Source organism: Nilaparvata lugens, chromosome 10, assembly GCF_014356525.2.
Source record: "Nilaparvata lugens isolate BPH chromosome 10, ASM1435652v1, whole genome shotgun sequence".
Lineage (NCBI taxonomy): Eukaryota > Metazoa > Arthropoda > Insecta > Hemiptera > Delphacidae > Nilaparvata > Nilaparvata lugens.
Window position 1 is genome coordinate 16,001,979 of NC_052513.1, and position 17,096 is coordinate 16,019,074.

Genomic DNA, 17,096 nt, shown 5'->3' on the forward strand with positions numbered 1-17,096 from the left:
GGGTTTAATACAGTGGTGAATCACACGAAGATAGAAATTTGTTAATCATATATTTCAATTTTAATTTAAGATTTTATCATAGCATTGATAATCCTAGTAGGAAAGATTCCAGATTAGAAGCTGTTTTCCTACACGTAGGCTAACCACTACTCGAACCTCTGAGGAAGCTCCACAAAACTAAGGCAAGATATTTTTTTTATTTTGGATAGTAAAAAGTCAAAAATGAGAAAACTATTATTAATTTTACTAGGAATACTTCATAACAATCAATTTTAAAAAATCATAATAATAAAATAATTTCTTTTCTGCTTGAAAGCCGTAAAAATTATATAAAGAAGCATTATCACGCAATCAGTATGACAATATTCTCCACTTCAATTTGAGAGACGCACCACCTAGCGAGATCTACATCATAAATGGCGACGATATTGTGTAGTGACAACCAAATATTCGCTTTGATTCTCTTTTTTGCAGCCTTTTCATTTGTGTCGCAATATTTCTGTAAAGTTCGTCCACACAGAGCAACACTTAGCTAGAAATACGTCTTCGGAGGACGTACTCGTCCTGTCTACCAATGTTAAATCCAAGCTACGCAATCTCTCCCGCTTACACCAGCGTAGGGAATCAGTTTTTATGTGTGTATGAATATATCTCCACACGTTTCAGAGGCGAGGCGTCCGATCATCTCTGGATTCGCCGATGACTGGACAGAAATTGATATGTAATGTGTATATTATTAAATTTAAAATATTTAAAATAAAGACAAAATATGGTAAAGAAACCAAAAAGAGAAACGTTTTTTTGCGAGCGCCAAGCTTGAATAAAGTAGACTACTGCATCATCAGTTGCATCCGTTCAATGTGATTCTCAAAAATATGCGATTCCAGTAATGCTATTTAGCATTGGTTACCACCACTCTTCTGCATCATCACTCTCCCTCTCTCCGTAAACGATGGTGGAGTACACGGTCAAAGACATCGCTATTTTCTGCGATTCCACTGTTCCGCGCCAGTGTTGCAAACCGTATGATAATTATTTTGTTTGCAATTTGTTATTGATAATAATTATTATTATTATTTCTTCTACGTTCGATTTTGAAGCATCTAAAATTTAAAAATCTACTTTATGAAAATAATTAAGAACTGAAAATTTAGTAAAGTGAACAACATTACTACAATACTTAACCTATTTCGGACCATGTGTAATCTTATCTAAATTTGGGAGAGGAATAGCACAAGGTTACCTTATTTTTCCCTCCCTGTCATTTTTGATGATGTACTTGTTGTATGAATCAATAGTAAGAGTAAATTCGTATGGCTTTTGTTGGTGGGGAGTCCCTTGCGGGAAGGTCCCACCGTCTGAATATATAATTTGAGCCGTCAATGGGCCTTACGACTGTCATACTTCAGCCGGGACCGACAGTTTAACGTGCCCATCCGATAACACGGGAGTGATCTGGTTAAAAAACTTTTGGTTGTGAGAGGGTTCGAACCCGGGATCTCTATGCTGCTACGCAAGCTCTCTATCCACTAGACCACGGATCACTCCAATGAATCAATAGAGAATTTCATTTCAATTTTTTAATTAATTTGAGGGCCAGTTTCCGAGCTTGGGATTTAGCCAAGTTCTAGACTCTTCAACTCTAGGATTTTAAATAGTATGCTTATCTTAAGGCTGATTTACATGGTGCCAGTGACTGGCATGCCAGTTTGGTTATTAACTGGAAGGTCACTAGCAAGCGGCGACTGGCATGCCGCCTTACTAGCATGCTGCCGTTTACACGTTGCCAGCTACTGGAACAAATCGGATGTGTTGGTGTTGTTCAGAGCGAGCGTGGTTTATGTGAAAGTAGCAATCTATGATTGCTTGCATTGACGCACTTCTTGCTTCTCGATTGCGGTATTCTTTATTAAACATATTCCACAAGTTCTCATGATCACGGTACAACTGAACAAACTGCACAGTCGTTGTTTCGTCCCAACGATTTGTCATTTTTAAACTTAATTTAAAGCAATACTAAACACGTGGTTAACGTTCCGGCCGGTGTGCGGTGACTGGCACTGGCGGGCGACTGTTGACGTTTACACAGTGCCAGTCGGCTGGCGCCACTGAGGTTACGCGGTAGAGGAGGAAGCTGGCGCGCCGGTAAAACAAAAATGTTTGTTCTGCTGGAACGCCAGCTGCTGGCGCGTCCTTGGCTTGCTGGCTTCTCCAGTTAATGGCGTGAGCCGTTCACACAGTGCCAGTAGCTGGCACCCAGTGACTGGCAACCTCAACTGGCAAGCCGACTGGCACCGTGTAAATCAGCCTTTATACTAGATGTCATCTTTCTCGATAAATAATCGTCCAAAATGAAACATTATCTACAAAGTAGGGGAGGGGGTGCAGCTTTCATTCGAACTTTCAACTTTCAAATGAATTGTTCCTGGAGATGACTGAGCCAAGAAGTCACGCCTCGCCCCTGACACGTTTATTTGAAGTTTACTTGAAAACTCTTACAAAAATGGACTTTTTCTTCTGCAAATGTAGACTCCTTTGTGATTTGAATGAGTTTGATTCGAGTTTTTGAAAAATGTATAGTTAGCCAGTACCTTTGACCTGCTGCACCGAGGTGAGCTTCTTCTCCCAGAGGTCGTCGAAGGCGTGCGGCGTCTTGGGCTCGAAGTCGGGCGTAAACTGACGCAGACTGTTGGCCGAGTTGGTGTAGCAGCACTTGCACATGCACGAGTGGTAGCGCAGTCTGCCCTCGTCCAGGTAGGGGTGCGCCAGGGCGTCCATCACTGTGATGCGCTTGTCCGGGTCGAACACCAACATCTAATCATCAAAACACAAATTAATTTATTTTTGCCAATAATTACAAGAAATATTTTCACAAACATAATATAATCATTAAATTACAATAGTTTTTGGCGTGACTGGAAAAAGAAGCCTTGAGCTTCTAATAAATATATTCTATAAATATAATAATATTTATATTATTAATATTTTCTACATTTATTTGATTCGTAGTTTAAAGTAACTGCAAGTATTCCCAATGGTGATACAAGCTCGAAATAAGTCATCAAAATTTCTGATGGACATTCTGAGGTAGTTGAAAAATATATCTTCACCCCAAGCAATGATGTATATAATGGTACTAAATTCCCTTTGAAATGCTCTTTGGGCGACCATCGGTTGAACTTTATATCTACGTCTTTTAATCTTTCGTTTACGAAGATAATAAGCTACAATTAAACAATCTGTAAAGGCGTCCATTTTGCGAGTCAGAAAAACTGATGTATGGTCAGGATGGTGCATACGCACTGACGGTCGGTCGAGCTCTGAATGTGTAAAACTGATTCTTCGTTGCGTATGGTCAGGATGGTACATACACACTGACGGTCGGTCGAGCTCTGTAACCGGCCTAAATCCCGAGCTCGGAAACTATATATTCAGCGACTCCACATCGGATTTCTAAAGGCGCGTACAGACTTATGCACCGCGAACGCGCACCTTGCTCTCTTCAAAAGCTGATTATATCTGCATTTGTACAGACACACTAAGATACAGTTACAATAAGCATAGCAACAGCTGATGAAAAACGAAATGCACGTGTTCGTAACGCATGAGTCTGTACGCACTTTTTTTTAATATTTTGATTATTTTTTGTGTATATTAGTTACCTGACAGAGTAAATGAACGGCCTCGTGTGTGGCCTGCGATGAGAGCGTGTAGAGGGCAGTGAGGGAGGGGGGTTTGACGCGTTGACGCAACATGTGCGTGCGTGCGCCCTCACACGCGTGACGCATGTCGTCCAGCGACGGAGTCCCCAGCAGGTCGGTGATCAACTCCAACTGAAATACATTCAAATAAATAGTTAATTGAATAGCAGTTGATCAAATAGAAGTGGTACCAACTCAATACAGAACAAAATTCATCAACTCAATTGATATTGGTTTACAAGTCACTAAAGCGGTGATTTTCATTGGTTCTCTGCAGAAAAATAGTCCATTGAGTGTTAACATTGCCACACTTTTATGCCCAGCAGAGCAGAAGTTGATTGTAAAGCAGGGGTTAATGTTCAGAAAGTCGGTGATCAACTTCAACTAGAATTAATTCGACTAGATACATAATCAAGAAAAAAATTTAATTGAATCTTCACTAAAGCTGGGTTTACACCAAAGTTATTAACAAAATGTTATTTACTCTCTCATAATAGATTCTATTAGATTGAACGGAACTTGACAAACATATCATTATTGACAAACATTAAGGAATGTCCTTCCTATCTATCAATTAAGATTGGTATTCTTGGCACTGATACAGTCAATTATCTGCTATGGTATTGTATCCTGGGGAAGTTGTGAGAGTTCAATTTTGCAACCTCTCATAATTCTTTATAAAAGAATAATAAAAATATGTTTAAAGAGACCCATAAGATATCCCAACCGAAGTATTGTATAGAGAATTTGGCGTTTTTAGTATTGATACCCTATTTGAAATAAATCTTTTGAAGTTTGTGTATTTAAGACGTTCAGAGTTTCCAGTTATGGATGAACATGTATATTCCACTCGTCGAAATCTTGCTAATAAATTAAAAGAACCCTTCACAAGAAGTAGAGTGGCCTCCTTACATGCTTTTGCTAAGGGACCACGACTTTTCAATAAACTGCAATCAGATATATCAGATGCACCCAGTTACATTTGTTAAGAATAGACTTAACCGCTTCTATGAAGAAAAACAATTAATAGAGGTGTAATATTATTTACATTTTTTTGCTGTCTTCATTCAAATGTAATTTATTGTTAAAGATTCATAATCCCATCTTGTGAAAAGCACACTGATTATTGTATAAAATTTACTTTATTGTTTGATACCTCAAAATTGTTATTGTATTATAATTAAGTTGACTCAACTAGAGAGCGAGACATCCCTCAACACAGGTTTAGCCTAAAGAGGGATGCACTGTGGTTTTTTCTGTTACATGCTTAATATTATTATCTATGTTCAATTATTATGCTTAAGGTATGTATTTGTATTACCAATTGTAATGTTCAACCATTATGTTTAATGTATGTATTTGTATTACCAATTATTGTAAAAATGCAGTGAAATAAACGAATTATTATTATTATATATGTTCATCATGTGTATGATAAGATATGTTCAATCTAATAGAATCTATAAGGATTAAGTTATCAAATTTTTTTATTAACTTTGGTGTAAACGCAGCTTAAGAGCTTCATAAACCTGCATATTTTTTATAAGGTTTCCAATAATGTATAAGCTTATGATATTCGATCGCAACGTTAGTAGACAGAACTAACTTTGTCTACTAACTTTGATTCGATCGCACATATCAGATGTGGCTAGCTTTCCATATGTGTGTGTCTATCTGGTGAAAAATGAATTGAGGTTATGTTAATCCTTCAAAATACTTCTATCGTCTTCTTCAACTCACAAATAACATCGAATCCACATTGAAAATTGAATATACATAATGAAATAGAACACATAGATTTGGTAAATTCCACGAGTATTTTTGGTATAGGACCATGTTTTCTTAGCCACACTGGTCACATAACTTTCGTCTACAAATGAATTTGATTACTGATTACAAAAATCAGAACAAAATGATAAGCCAGTTACTCACACATTACTTTTTTGACGTTAGAGTTTTGTCGTCCTTGAGCTGCGTTCACACCTAAGTTATTAAAAAAATATTTGTTTTCCGTCCTTATAGATTCTATTAGATTTAACGGAGCTTGACAAACACATATGTTCATCATGTGTATGATAAGTTATGTTCAATATAATAGAATCTATAAGGATATAGGATATAGAGGATATACCCTTATAGATCTATAAGGATATAGATTCTATTAGATTGAACATAACTTATCATACACATGATGAGCATATGTGTTTGTCAAGCTCCGTTAAATCTAATATAATCTATGAGGACGGAAAAATAAACATTTTATTAACTTTGGTGTGAACACAGCTTTATAAGTTCTATCAAATTAAACATAACTTGGCAAACACATGATGTAAATTTTGTGGAATCTATAAGGTAGACTGGTTTTCGAACAATTCGAATGACTGATATGTGAATAATTGGTTATCGAGCAATTCGATTTATTGGTTTACCTGCTGCACAGGACTCTGCGCCTGAAACAGAATTCGCCGACCGAGCAGTTCGCCGAAAATGCAGCCGACACTCCACACGTCGACGGCAGCGCTGTAGTGGCGAGCTCCCATCAGGATCTCGGGCGCCCTGTAGTATTGGGTCACCACCTCCTGGGTCATCTTTTTGCATTGGTCTGGCTCCTCCACCCTGGCCAGGCCAAAGTCGCAGATCTGCAACACAAGATAACAGTCAATATTATCTTCATAAAATTATGTTTAAAAAACAATATAACAAATCAAACGCAAAAATAAAATCGCAGATCTACAACACAAATTACTAGTCAATATTATCTCTATAATATTATTTTAGTAGAGAAAGTAGAGTAAGTATTATTTAGTATTATAAAAGTAGAATAAGTATTATAGTACTTAGTAGAGTAATATTATTTTAGTACTATTTTGGTAGAGAGTTAGTGGGGAGGATATTTTTAATATTCTTTCCGAAGAATGGACATTGATATGTCCAAAGCTCCGCCAATTTATGTAGATGCATAACAATATAATTATCTATAGTTATTATACTACAAATTGCTTTTTCATATCATATACAGTTCAATAATTATTTTCTTAGTCTATATTATGTAAATTCATCTATAATTTTGCTGTATTGTAAGCTATTGTATATAAGTGTATAAGTGTATAATATTGTAATCTACATAAATAAAGTGCTCAATCAATCAATATAACATTATTATTGAACAACTATCAAGTAACCCGTGCTCCGCAAGAGTCTGATTAAAAACATTTTAAAACTTGAAGTACTGTAATCTTGGGGAATTTAAAATAGGCCTTTTCAAAAAATCAAAATCAAATCAAATAATTTTTATTTTGCATCAAAACAAATACAACATATTATAGTCCAAGTTCCTTCTCTTGAGTATAATAACATACTGTAATTTAAAACTAAAAAATATATATAATAAGAGAAAAGAAAAAAAAACAAACTTATGATTTTCACAGAGCAAAATAAAATTACTACTAACAAAAAAGAACAAAGTCTTTTGCCCGTTAGTAGGAGCTGACAACACTAATTTTTATCAAAATTTACTTTCACGCACGCAGACACACACACTCTCACACATGCATATGGGAATCATATGGGCCTATAATCGTCCTTGGTAAATCAAGAATCTATATGGAAAATTTCAAGTTCATCAGTCCAGTAGTTGAGACATGATGATTCGTCATTCGTGAATTTCCTATCCTGTAAGTGTATAAGCCAATTATTCTTTTCTTTATTATATTATAGATATAACTTATATTGAGGATCATTCTGGTCTACATTAATTAGGTTTTCTATTGTAAAATCAATAACTGACGTTTGAATCAATCAGGAAGGAATATTTTTGCACACGAATGTGACAGGAAATTCACAAGTAAAAGAGTACAACAAATCAATCACAGAAGATAAGAGCATTGATTAGTTAGTTAACTAGAGCATTAAGCAGTAGTTAACCAAGCTGAATAAAAAGACTAGATATATTGCTATAGGAAAAATATAGCCTAAGAAGATATCCCATGGTATAGATTGTTTATGATCTAAATTTCAATTTTTAACTCAAGCCGACAGTCCTAGTAGTTTTTTTTTGTGAAGCTATGTGACGCTGGTAGTCTCTCATACTGTACCGTCCTTACACTCTCATCCCAACAAAACAGTAATATTAGACAGTAGTCGGCTTGAGTTAACAAAAATCTGCTTGGAATTTGGAACATGAACGACATTGGCCCATATGAATAAAACCAGAGCAAATGTTCATGAGCAAAAGCATTGAGCATAAGGTTTTGCTCATGAGCAAAAGGTAGGAGCAAAAGCATTTGCTGATCCTGAGTTCTGGAGCAAATGCTCACGTATTTTAAAGATTTTTCATCAGCTGATTCGCTTTTGTAGCCTTAATTTCTATTTATAGCTCACGAAAGCGCTAAATATGCAAGTAGGGTGAACCGCTTGTGTTTGCGTCGTCTGCTCTGTTTTCTTATGAATACAGTTTTAGGTTAGTTCAGTTTAGAGTTTTGAAATAATAACGTGAAAAAATGTCATCTCTATAATAATCTTCAGCATATTCTTATAATATCAATAGCCTTCTTATAATCGTCTACACTCTCATATTCTTAAATGCCTATTTCCTATTTTGTGATGGCTATCTTTATAACAGGTAGCTTTTGTATTTATTCTTTTGTAGGAATAATGGTGATATATATCATGGTTGAATCTAAAAAGAGTTTTATAGTTCTACACTATTGGTTGTGATAGTATCTGGTATAGTTTTTTCTTCCTCATACGAATTAGTTGAGCCATTTTACTATGAGCAAAAGGTGATAAAGGTGAAAGTCTGCTCTAGGCTAGACTCACCTTTTTTGAAGCATTTGCTTCAAAAGTTGAGCAAATTCTCTAGTTTATTCATACAATTTTGAGCAAAAGCTTTTACTTTTGAGCAAAAGCTTTTACTTTTGAGCAAAAGCTTTTACTTTTGAGCAAAAGCTTTTACTTTTGAGCAAAAGCTTTTACTTTTGAGCAAATGCTCAAACAATTTTTTTGATGAGCATGAGCAAAAGGTTTTGCTCTCGTTTATTCATAGAAAATGAAGCAAATGCTCCATATTTTAGAAGTATGAGCAAATGCTCAACTTTATTCATATGGCCCATCTTCTTAAGCTATCTTTTATCTATGACATTGCCAAACGACAGATGTATCATTTGAAGGCAGTGTTCTTTCTTTGACGTCTCCTCCTTGCATTATTGTACTTTCTGTGTTTATTATTGATTGTGACGATTCAATGTTGTGAAGCTTGTCTTTTATAGCTTGTAACTACTTGAATAAATAAAATTTGATTTGATTTGATTGTATCGAACATCGAATTCAATTCTTATTGGATAGTTTTATTCGTATCTATCTATTTGTCATAAACAGTATAAATATACCATATCGACAGTTGTATTTATATTATAAAGAATTATTTAATTAGTAGTTGAGTATTTTTTTTTTTGTATATTACCTTTAGTACACAATTGCTGTTAACCAAAAGATTTCCTGGCTTGATGTCTCTGTGTAGGATTCTGGCTGAATGGAGGTACTTCAGACCTGCAATAAAAAAAATTATATTAAAATAAAAATTAACAACAGAAAGACCTAAAAATTGTAGCATAGTTATTGATAATTAATTTAAGAATTGATCGATACAAATAAATCAATCAATAAAACTATCGATTTATTTTACTTGTTCGATGTTAGACGAATATTTGATTATTCAGAAACCTGACCACTTCTATATTGTCAATACCACTTTTATTTATTCGAAAATTAATTTATAATTCAGTACCAGGTTTCATGGTAAAACCTACCACATCTTCAGCTGAACTGTTACCATGAAACCTGGTACTGAATTATAAATTAATTTTCGAATAAATAAAAGTGGTATTGACAATATCAAAGTCTTATTCTTTCAATTATGGAGAAATACCACAACATCTCATACCATACAATCAAATTATTCTGACCACTTCTATTGAACATTATAACTTTCACAACTTCAGACCTGAACAAATTATTCGATAAATGACGTTGTTTGTAACATTTTATGTTCCTTGACAATAAAATATTGATTGATTGATATTCATTTATTTATTTGTAATCTTCAAGACAATTGTTCATCCCGTTTCTTCTTCATACACTCAATTCTCTCTCTTCAGTTACATTCTCTGAATCATTGTTCCCTCCTACTTTGCTATCAAGTCTCTTCTGATTTTAAAATTTTTCCTCAATTATTGAGATACTCTTGCTTTCATATGACACTGAATCTTTCTTTCCTTGTTCATTTAAAAATAATGTATGCCCTACTATAATTATTATATGACGCCCTCTATTTATAATTTCACTTTCAACGTTCTCTGATGTAATATATTTTGGGTCTCATTTTCAGCTTTATAAACGCGATGACGTCTTTGTTCAATGACTTTGATGACAGTAAATATATATTGATTTATTCTTGAAAAGCATCACATGAAAATTTTCTCCTACAAAATTTCTATTGGAATTTGGAATAGATAACTCAACAGACGTTCTATAGTCTAAAATGTTATCTTTAATAAGAAACTCTACAGATAACATAGAACCGCTACTCAATTGATGTCAGTTTGTGTTTGTATTACATAATGCATATTACTGTTACTGAACAAATACGAAAATTTAATACAACCTATTGCTGTACTTCATCTCAAACTCAGTGAAATTTTGTTCAACAATTGAAAAGTATAAACAAATTCCATATTATTTCATTGCATATTTTCATGTTTTATTAAGGCGATTTCTTATTTCATACCAATTCCTACACACATTGTAATATTCTCAACAAATTATATAACAATCATCAGTTAAATTATCAATTGATCTACAACTTCTAACAAGAAACCAGCTTTTACAAAAACATAGCTTGTGTACAGCAAATGAATAGATCATTGTTGCAAAACAATCATAGGCCTATTTAAAAACTGAACACTCTCTACTCCACTACATTCATACATAACCTATTTTTTGGACATGTTAACAACATTTAGAAATAGAATACTTTTGGGCCAAGCATGTTGTTCCTTCCTAATCATATTTTTATGATTTGTAATTGTATCCAGAATAAATGAATGAAATTAATAAATGAATGAATGTGTAAACTTTATATCATTACACAATTTCCTCATCCATTCCATCATCAAATACAGGTAAAAAGAGATGAAAAGCCATTTTCCCCACACTCAACATTTTTCCGATCACCTTCCCAAGTATCGTACAACAGTAACTAATCTTTCACCTTCGGAAAAGCGCATGCTGCTACCTATTTGCGGGAAATTGCAAGGAAAATCCGCTTTTCCTCAGGTGTGGGGACGGGAGGTGGTTTTCCCATTCAATCATCGCTTCACTGAGGAAAACTGGAGCGATTTTCTTCAGACTACCTCATTTCCACAACAATTTTCCTGTTACCAATTTTGAGGGAATTTCCGATAACCTACAACGCCCTTAAAACCGGTTATGGCATACCTTTCAAGGGATAAGGATGGAAAATACACAATTGAGAAAATTTGTTCATACTTTATCAGCAGAGATAATAATAAATTATTGATATAGTACAACAATATTCATCTATTAAAAACTAATTAATTTTTTACTTAATAAAGATGAGTTGAGTTATCTATCTTCTATCTATATATATATATATAAAACCGAAATGGCACTCACTGACTGACTGACTCACTCACTCACTCACTCACTCGCAGAACTAAAAATCTACCGGACCAAAAACGTTCGAATTTGGTAGGTATGTTCAGTTGGCCCTTTAGAGGCGCACTAAGAACGGATTTGGGAAAATTTCTAAAGATATGCCCAAAATCTGCGTTTTTCCAGCGTTTTTTTAGCGTTTTCTCAGATTTATCGAGAACAAATGAACAGAAATTGTTCAAATTTAGTACAGAAGCTCAGCTGGGGTGTAATAATGTTGTGATAGAAGGAATTTGCAATAACACCAAAGATATGCCCAAAATTAGGAGTATTTTTGAGTTTTCTCAGTTCTTTCATGAAGTAATAGACAGAAAATGTTTAGAAAATTTGGTACAGAGGTTTAGCTAGGGTCTAAAAATTTTGTGATAAGGTGACTTTAATATTTCTTCAAAGATACGCCCAAAATCAGCGTTTTTCCAAAAAATTTTCTCAACTTTTCTGCGTTTTCTCAGTACTTTGACTTTCTGATGGAATGAAGCATGCATGCTCAAATGAAAAATGCAGGCGAGCGAAGCGAGCTCGCTGATCCTATTTTTGGACGATATGGCGAGCGAAGCGAGCCTGACGGCTAGTGATTTTAATAAAGGGGAGTATCGGCTTATACACGTACGGGATAGGAAATTCAGGAATGACGCATCATAAAGAGTCTGAACTACTGAACTGAATAACATGAAATTTTGCATATTCTTAATTCACCGAGGAAGGTTGGAGGCTTATTATGAATTCTTCTAGATTTCAGTTGGTCAAGTTTTCAGTTGGTCAAGTTTTCAGTTGGTCAAGTTTTCAGTTTGTCAAGTTTTTAACTAGCCCACGGGTTACCTGCTAGTATTACATAATTGGAGTTTATTCATGTGGAGATGTTAAATCATGTGATATTCATAGTAAAACAAATTGATAAGTGATAGAAGATAATAAAATAATTGAGAATACCTCATTAATGATTTGAATCTAGACAAATATTCAACTATTGCCGTATAGGTGTCAAAAATTTAATAGCTCACGCTATGGGACATTAAATAATAAACACAATCCAACCAAGCCAACCAAGGTTCATAGTTCATGTCTCAAATTATCAGTACAATCACTATCATCGTTATCATTATCATCATCACATTATCGTAATATATTCATCATAATCGACATCATTATCCTGCATGTCTGCATCATTATCATCATCTTCAAAATTTTCAAAACTATCATCATAATCACCATCATATAACCATCATCATAATCATTGACTTCAACATTCTCACAACAATCATCATCATCATCATCATCAAACACCATATCTACAATCATCATCATAATCATTGTCTTCAACATTTTCACAGCAATCATCATCATCATCATCATCATCACCATCATCATCTTCAATATTATCATCATTTCAATATTCTCACAATCATCATCATCATCACCTTCTTCTTCTTCATCATCATCATCATCATCATCATCATCATCTTCAATATTCTCACAATCACATCATATTCAATATTCTCATCATCATCTTCAATACTCTCATCATCTTCAATATTATCATCATCTCCAATATTCTCACAATCATCATCATCTTCAACATTCTCACAATCATCATCATCACCATCATCATCACCATATCATTATCATCATCATCACCATATCATCATCATCATCATCATCATCATTATCATCATCATTATCTTCAATATTCTCACAATCATCATCATCATCATCATCATCATCATCATCATATATCATTATCATCATCATCATCATCATCATCATCATCATCATCATCATCATATCATCATCATCATCATCTCATCATTCATCATCATATATCAGATCATCATCACCACCATCATCATCTTCAATATTCTCACAATCATTATCATCATCACCATATCATTATCATCATCATTTCATTATCATCATCATCATCATCATCATATCATTATCATTATCATCATCATCATCATCATCATCATCATCATCATCATCATCATCATATCATTATCATCATCATCATCATCATCATCATCTCAAACATTCTCACAGCAATCACCATCATCATCATCATTATCATCAATATTCCCACAATCATCATCATCATCAACAACATAACCGTTGCCCGTCTAATTAATTACCGCCTAATGTAATAATGGTCTCTCACGTCTACTGCAATATGCATGAGTATAGACACAGTCATGCAAGTATTTGTATCCCAATAATATAACAGTGCCGGCCCATTCCCTATATATACTGTGCTATACATACATAATTCAGTGCTCTCACACAATAACTGGGTCAATGAAGCGTAGGCCTACACCAGGTACAGTCACATTCACTTAAAACTGTCACCATCCCTTATTAATAGCTCCAATGCTTGCCATTCGAATAATGCTGCCAGTTTAAAGTGTTCAGCTTCTCCAATAGCTGAAATGTATTATTGACCGAGCGAAGTGAGGTCTAAGATTCAAGTCGACGGTTTGGCATTACTTTTAATGTTTAAATGTTTATATGCTGCGCATTTACGGCGAAACGAGGTAATAGATTTTCATGAAATTTGACAGATATGTTCCTTTTTTAATTGCGCGTCAACGAAAACACAAGGTTTTTGGAAATTTTGCATTTCAAGGATAATATAAAAGGAAAAGAAGCCTCCTTCATCACTACCTCCGTAAACAAAGCCGTAGTGCATTCGTGTAACGTCAGCACAGGTAGGGCTCCTACGCCAATAAAAATACTATCTGAAATACAGCTGAAATCAACGAATTTTTATTGGTGTAGGAGCCCTACCTGTGCTGACGTCACACGAATGCACTTCGGCTTTGTTTACGGAGGTAGTGCCTTCATACGCCAATATTAGAGTAAAAAAAAAATCAGACTATAGAATTATTAATCATAAATCAGCTGACAAGTGATTACACAGATGTGTGGAGAAGCCAGCCTATTGCTGTATTTCCATAAGGTCTATGGTTTCAATCAGTTTTACTTGTGGATGAGAATACTGCGTGAGGTCTACTGTTCACAGAACTACTAGTGTATTATGAATGTGAGCCAACAATATTTATTCATTTATTTATTAGGTTAGCACGAGCAATACAATGATCGGAAAAGAAAAAAACAGGCTATTGCCCAAAATATCTTCAATTTCCTAATTTAGTTTCAAATTGTCCAAATATAAATATTGCACAAATTTTCAATTGTCTATTATACATAGGTTATGTCCATTTTAATTTCTACACCAAATCACAATCTGAAAATATAAATTAGAATAAAACAAACAATTTTAAATTTGGAGAGATTGATAATAGAGCTTTCGTAAAAACATGGAACAAACTTCAAATTCACTAAATAAAGAATAAAATCACTTAAATTTTGAGCTCGAAAATAATATTGTTATGTATTAATGTACTATCATAGAGAAACAATAGCATAAGTAGATATCCCATGGTCTAGGGAATATGTCGCAACTTTTACTGTTATCTCAAGTCTATTACTATCGATTATTGTAGATTTTTACTGTTTTGTTGGGGTGAGAGTGTATGAACGGCACAATATGAGAAACTACCATCGTCACACACTTTTTTGGGAAAGAAATACGTGGACTATCGGCTTGAGATAACAGTAAAAGTTGCGACATTAACGCCCTATACCATGGGATATCTACTCAAGCTATTGTTTCTCTATAATAAATTGTACTATGTATTAGAGCTAACATAGTTCAGTCTCTAACTTAAATCTATCTGAGTGTTGGAACAAATCATAAACAATAGCCACTGATACGCTAATATTACTAGTGTTATAAACAGATATCACACCTAATAGAATTTATAAAAACAGTAAGGCCCAACTCACACTTACGCGACTCAGGTCGAGAAGAGACTCGACTCTAGTGGAGAGCATGTGTTTTCAAATGGTGACATCGCGGAGACTAGAATCGACTGGTCTGAGTGTCACCATTTGGAAACACATGCTCTCGACTAGAGTCGAGTCTCTTCTCGACCTGAGTCGCCTAAGTGTGAGTTGTGCCTACCAGGAACCATAAATAGAGAAACAAATAGCTAGTAAAATAGAGTATTGCTCCAGTTTGAGAGAGAGGCCCGGATGCACAAAAGTCTGTTAAATTTAAACTGTGATTAAGTGTTAAATGCGTTTTCCGCTTCTCTGATTTGTTGTCGTGGCATTTAAAGAATAAAATAACTTAAATTTTGAGCTCGAAAATATTGTTAAGTATTAAGTATTAGAGATAACATTAGTTCAGTTTCTAATGATCACTTAATCACAGTTAAAATTTAATAGGATTTTGTGCAGCCAGGTCTTGGACTATTGAAAGAATTCATTCATTGAACATCTTTTCTAAATTGGAATGCATTCATTGCGACATAGTTTCTAAAAATTGGACCATTTTATCAATTTGATACATTCTGATTCAGAAATGGGTGACAAAAGACAGAAGAGAAATTTCTTATTCATATTCATGAAAACAATTTCATTTTATTACTTAATTTAAAAAACTTATAGACGAAGCACAATACAACTTAAAACAGCCCACAGTGATAGATAATATCACGACAAAAACCTATATTATGAACTAAAATTTCAGAACAAAATGATAATAATTTATAGGTTTGATAATACTATACTTTTTTAAGGGACTTTTAGTATGAAATTGATCAAATATAACAATAATTTTCATAGATTTAAGTTGAAAACTACTGACCTCTCAATATTTGGTAGAGAAAGACCTTGATGTGATCGGCAGACAGATGTTGCGGCGAAACGATGATTTTGTGCAGATCACTTTGCAGCAGCTCAGTAATCACGTAACTGAAAAATATCTGGTCAAGGAAAACACTTAACAATTCGCAAGAACTTACTACTATTACTTCTAAAAATGTATTATCATAACTATTAGAGTTAAGAGAAATAACGTTGATTTATTATCAATATCGGGGCACCGAGCTTCGCTCGTTATTTTTATTTATTGATAAACAGAACACAATTCTCTAAAATGATCGTGTTTATATTTCACAGCTGGCTATATGTCATCTTATGAATTTCGGGGATGCGATATTTTGATTTTTCACATACTCACTCGCTCACTCATTTTTTTACTATCCACAGCTGTTTCAGCCAAGGATGAATGATCCTTTTAATGTAGTTCAGCGAGTTTTCTCAAGGATGAGACCTAGTGCAATCGAATCTTTATATCATAAACCTACTATGTTCCAAATTTCGTAAAAATCGTTAGAGCCGTTTTCGAGATACGTTAAACATAAATAACCAGATATAAAAATAGCCAGATATAAAAATAACCAGATAAATAAATACAGAAATTGCTCGCTTAATATAATAGGATATAAGTGTAGTGAAGTTCAATTTCTAGACTACAAAATTATATATTTCAAAGAGAGATTATATTTCAATTGAGAAGTATTCAATAGGGAGATTTACATTACTAAGTCAGCACATGATTAGCACTCATCTATTTCACTATCCATGACGAACTGCTATAGTGAGGTTCAGGTTATAATGGTATATATTCAACAAAGCTGATAGCGCTATCTCTTTCTCGCTTGCTCTGTTGCCAGATCGTCCTTTACCAATGTAGAATATTAGTAATTAACAAAATATTTCATTTGATTATGAAATTATTGAAAAATATAATTTCTTGCTTAA

General features: G+C 34.1%; 1 protein-coding gene across 3 annotated transcripts in view; it reads right to left on the reverse strand.

Moving 5' to 3' along the window:
- The window catches only part of LOC111044309 (serine/threonine-protein kinase NLK), a 240,989-nt gene that overhangs the window by 35,825 nt on the left and 188,068 nt on the right, over positions 1-17,096 (reverse strand). For all 3 annotated transcript variants that reach the window (XR_005572276.1, XR_005572277.1, XM_039436424.1), the window contains exons 4-8: positions 16,138-16,244; positions 9,163-9,248; positions 6,131-6,340; positions 3,663-3,833; positions 2,592-2,814 (exon numbers count right to left, since the gene is read on the reverse strand). Coding sequence is in view for 1 of the 3 variants with exons in the window: in XM_039436424.1 (XP_039292358.1) it covers positions 2,592-2,814; positions 3,663-3,833; positions 6,131-6,340; positions 9,163-9,248; positions 16,138-16,244 (797 nt within the window). In the remaining 2 variants the exon portion in view is untranslated. The remainder of the gene's footprint in view (positions 1-2,591; positions 2,815-3,662; positions 3,834-6,130; positions 6,341-9,162; positions 9,249-16,137; positions 16,245-17,096) is intronic.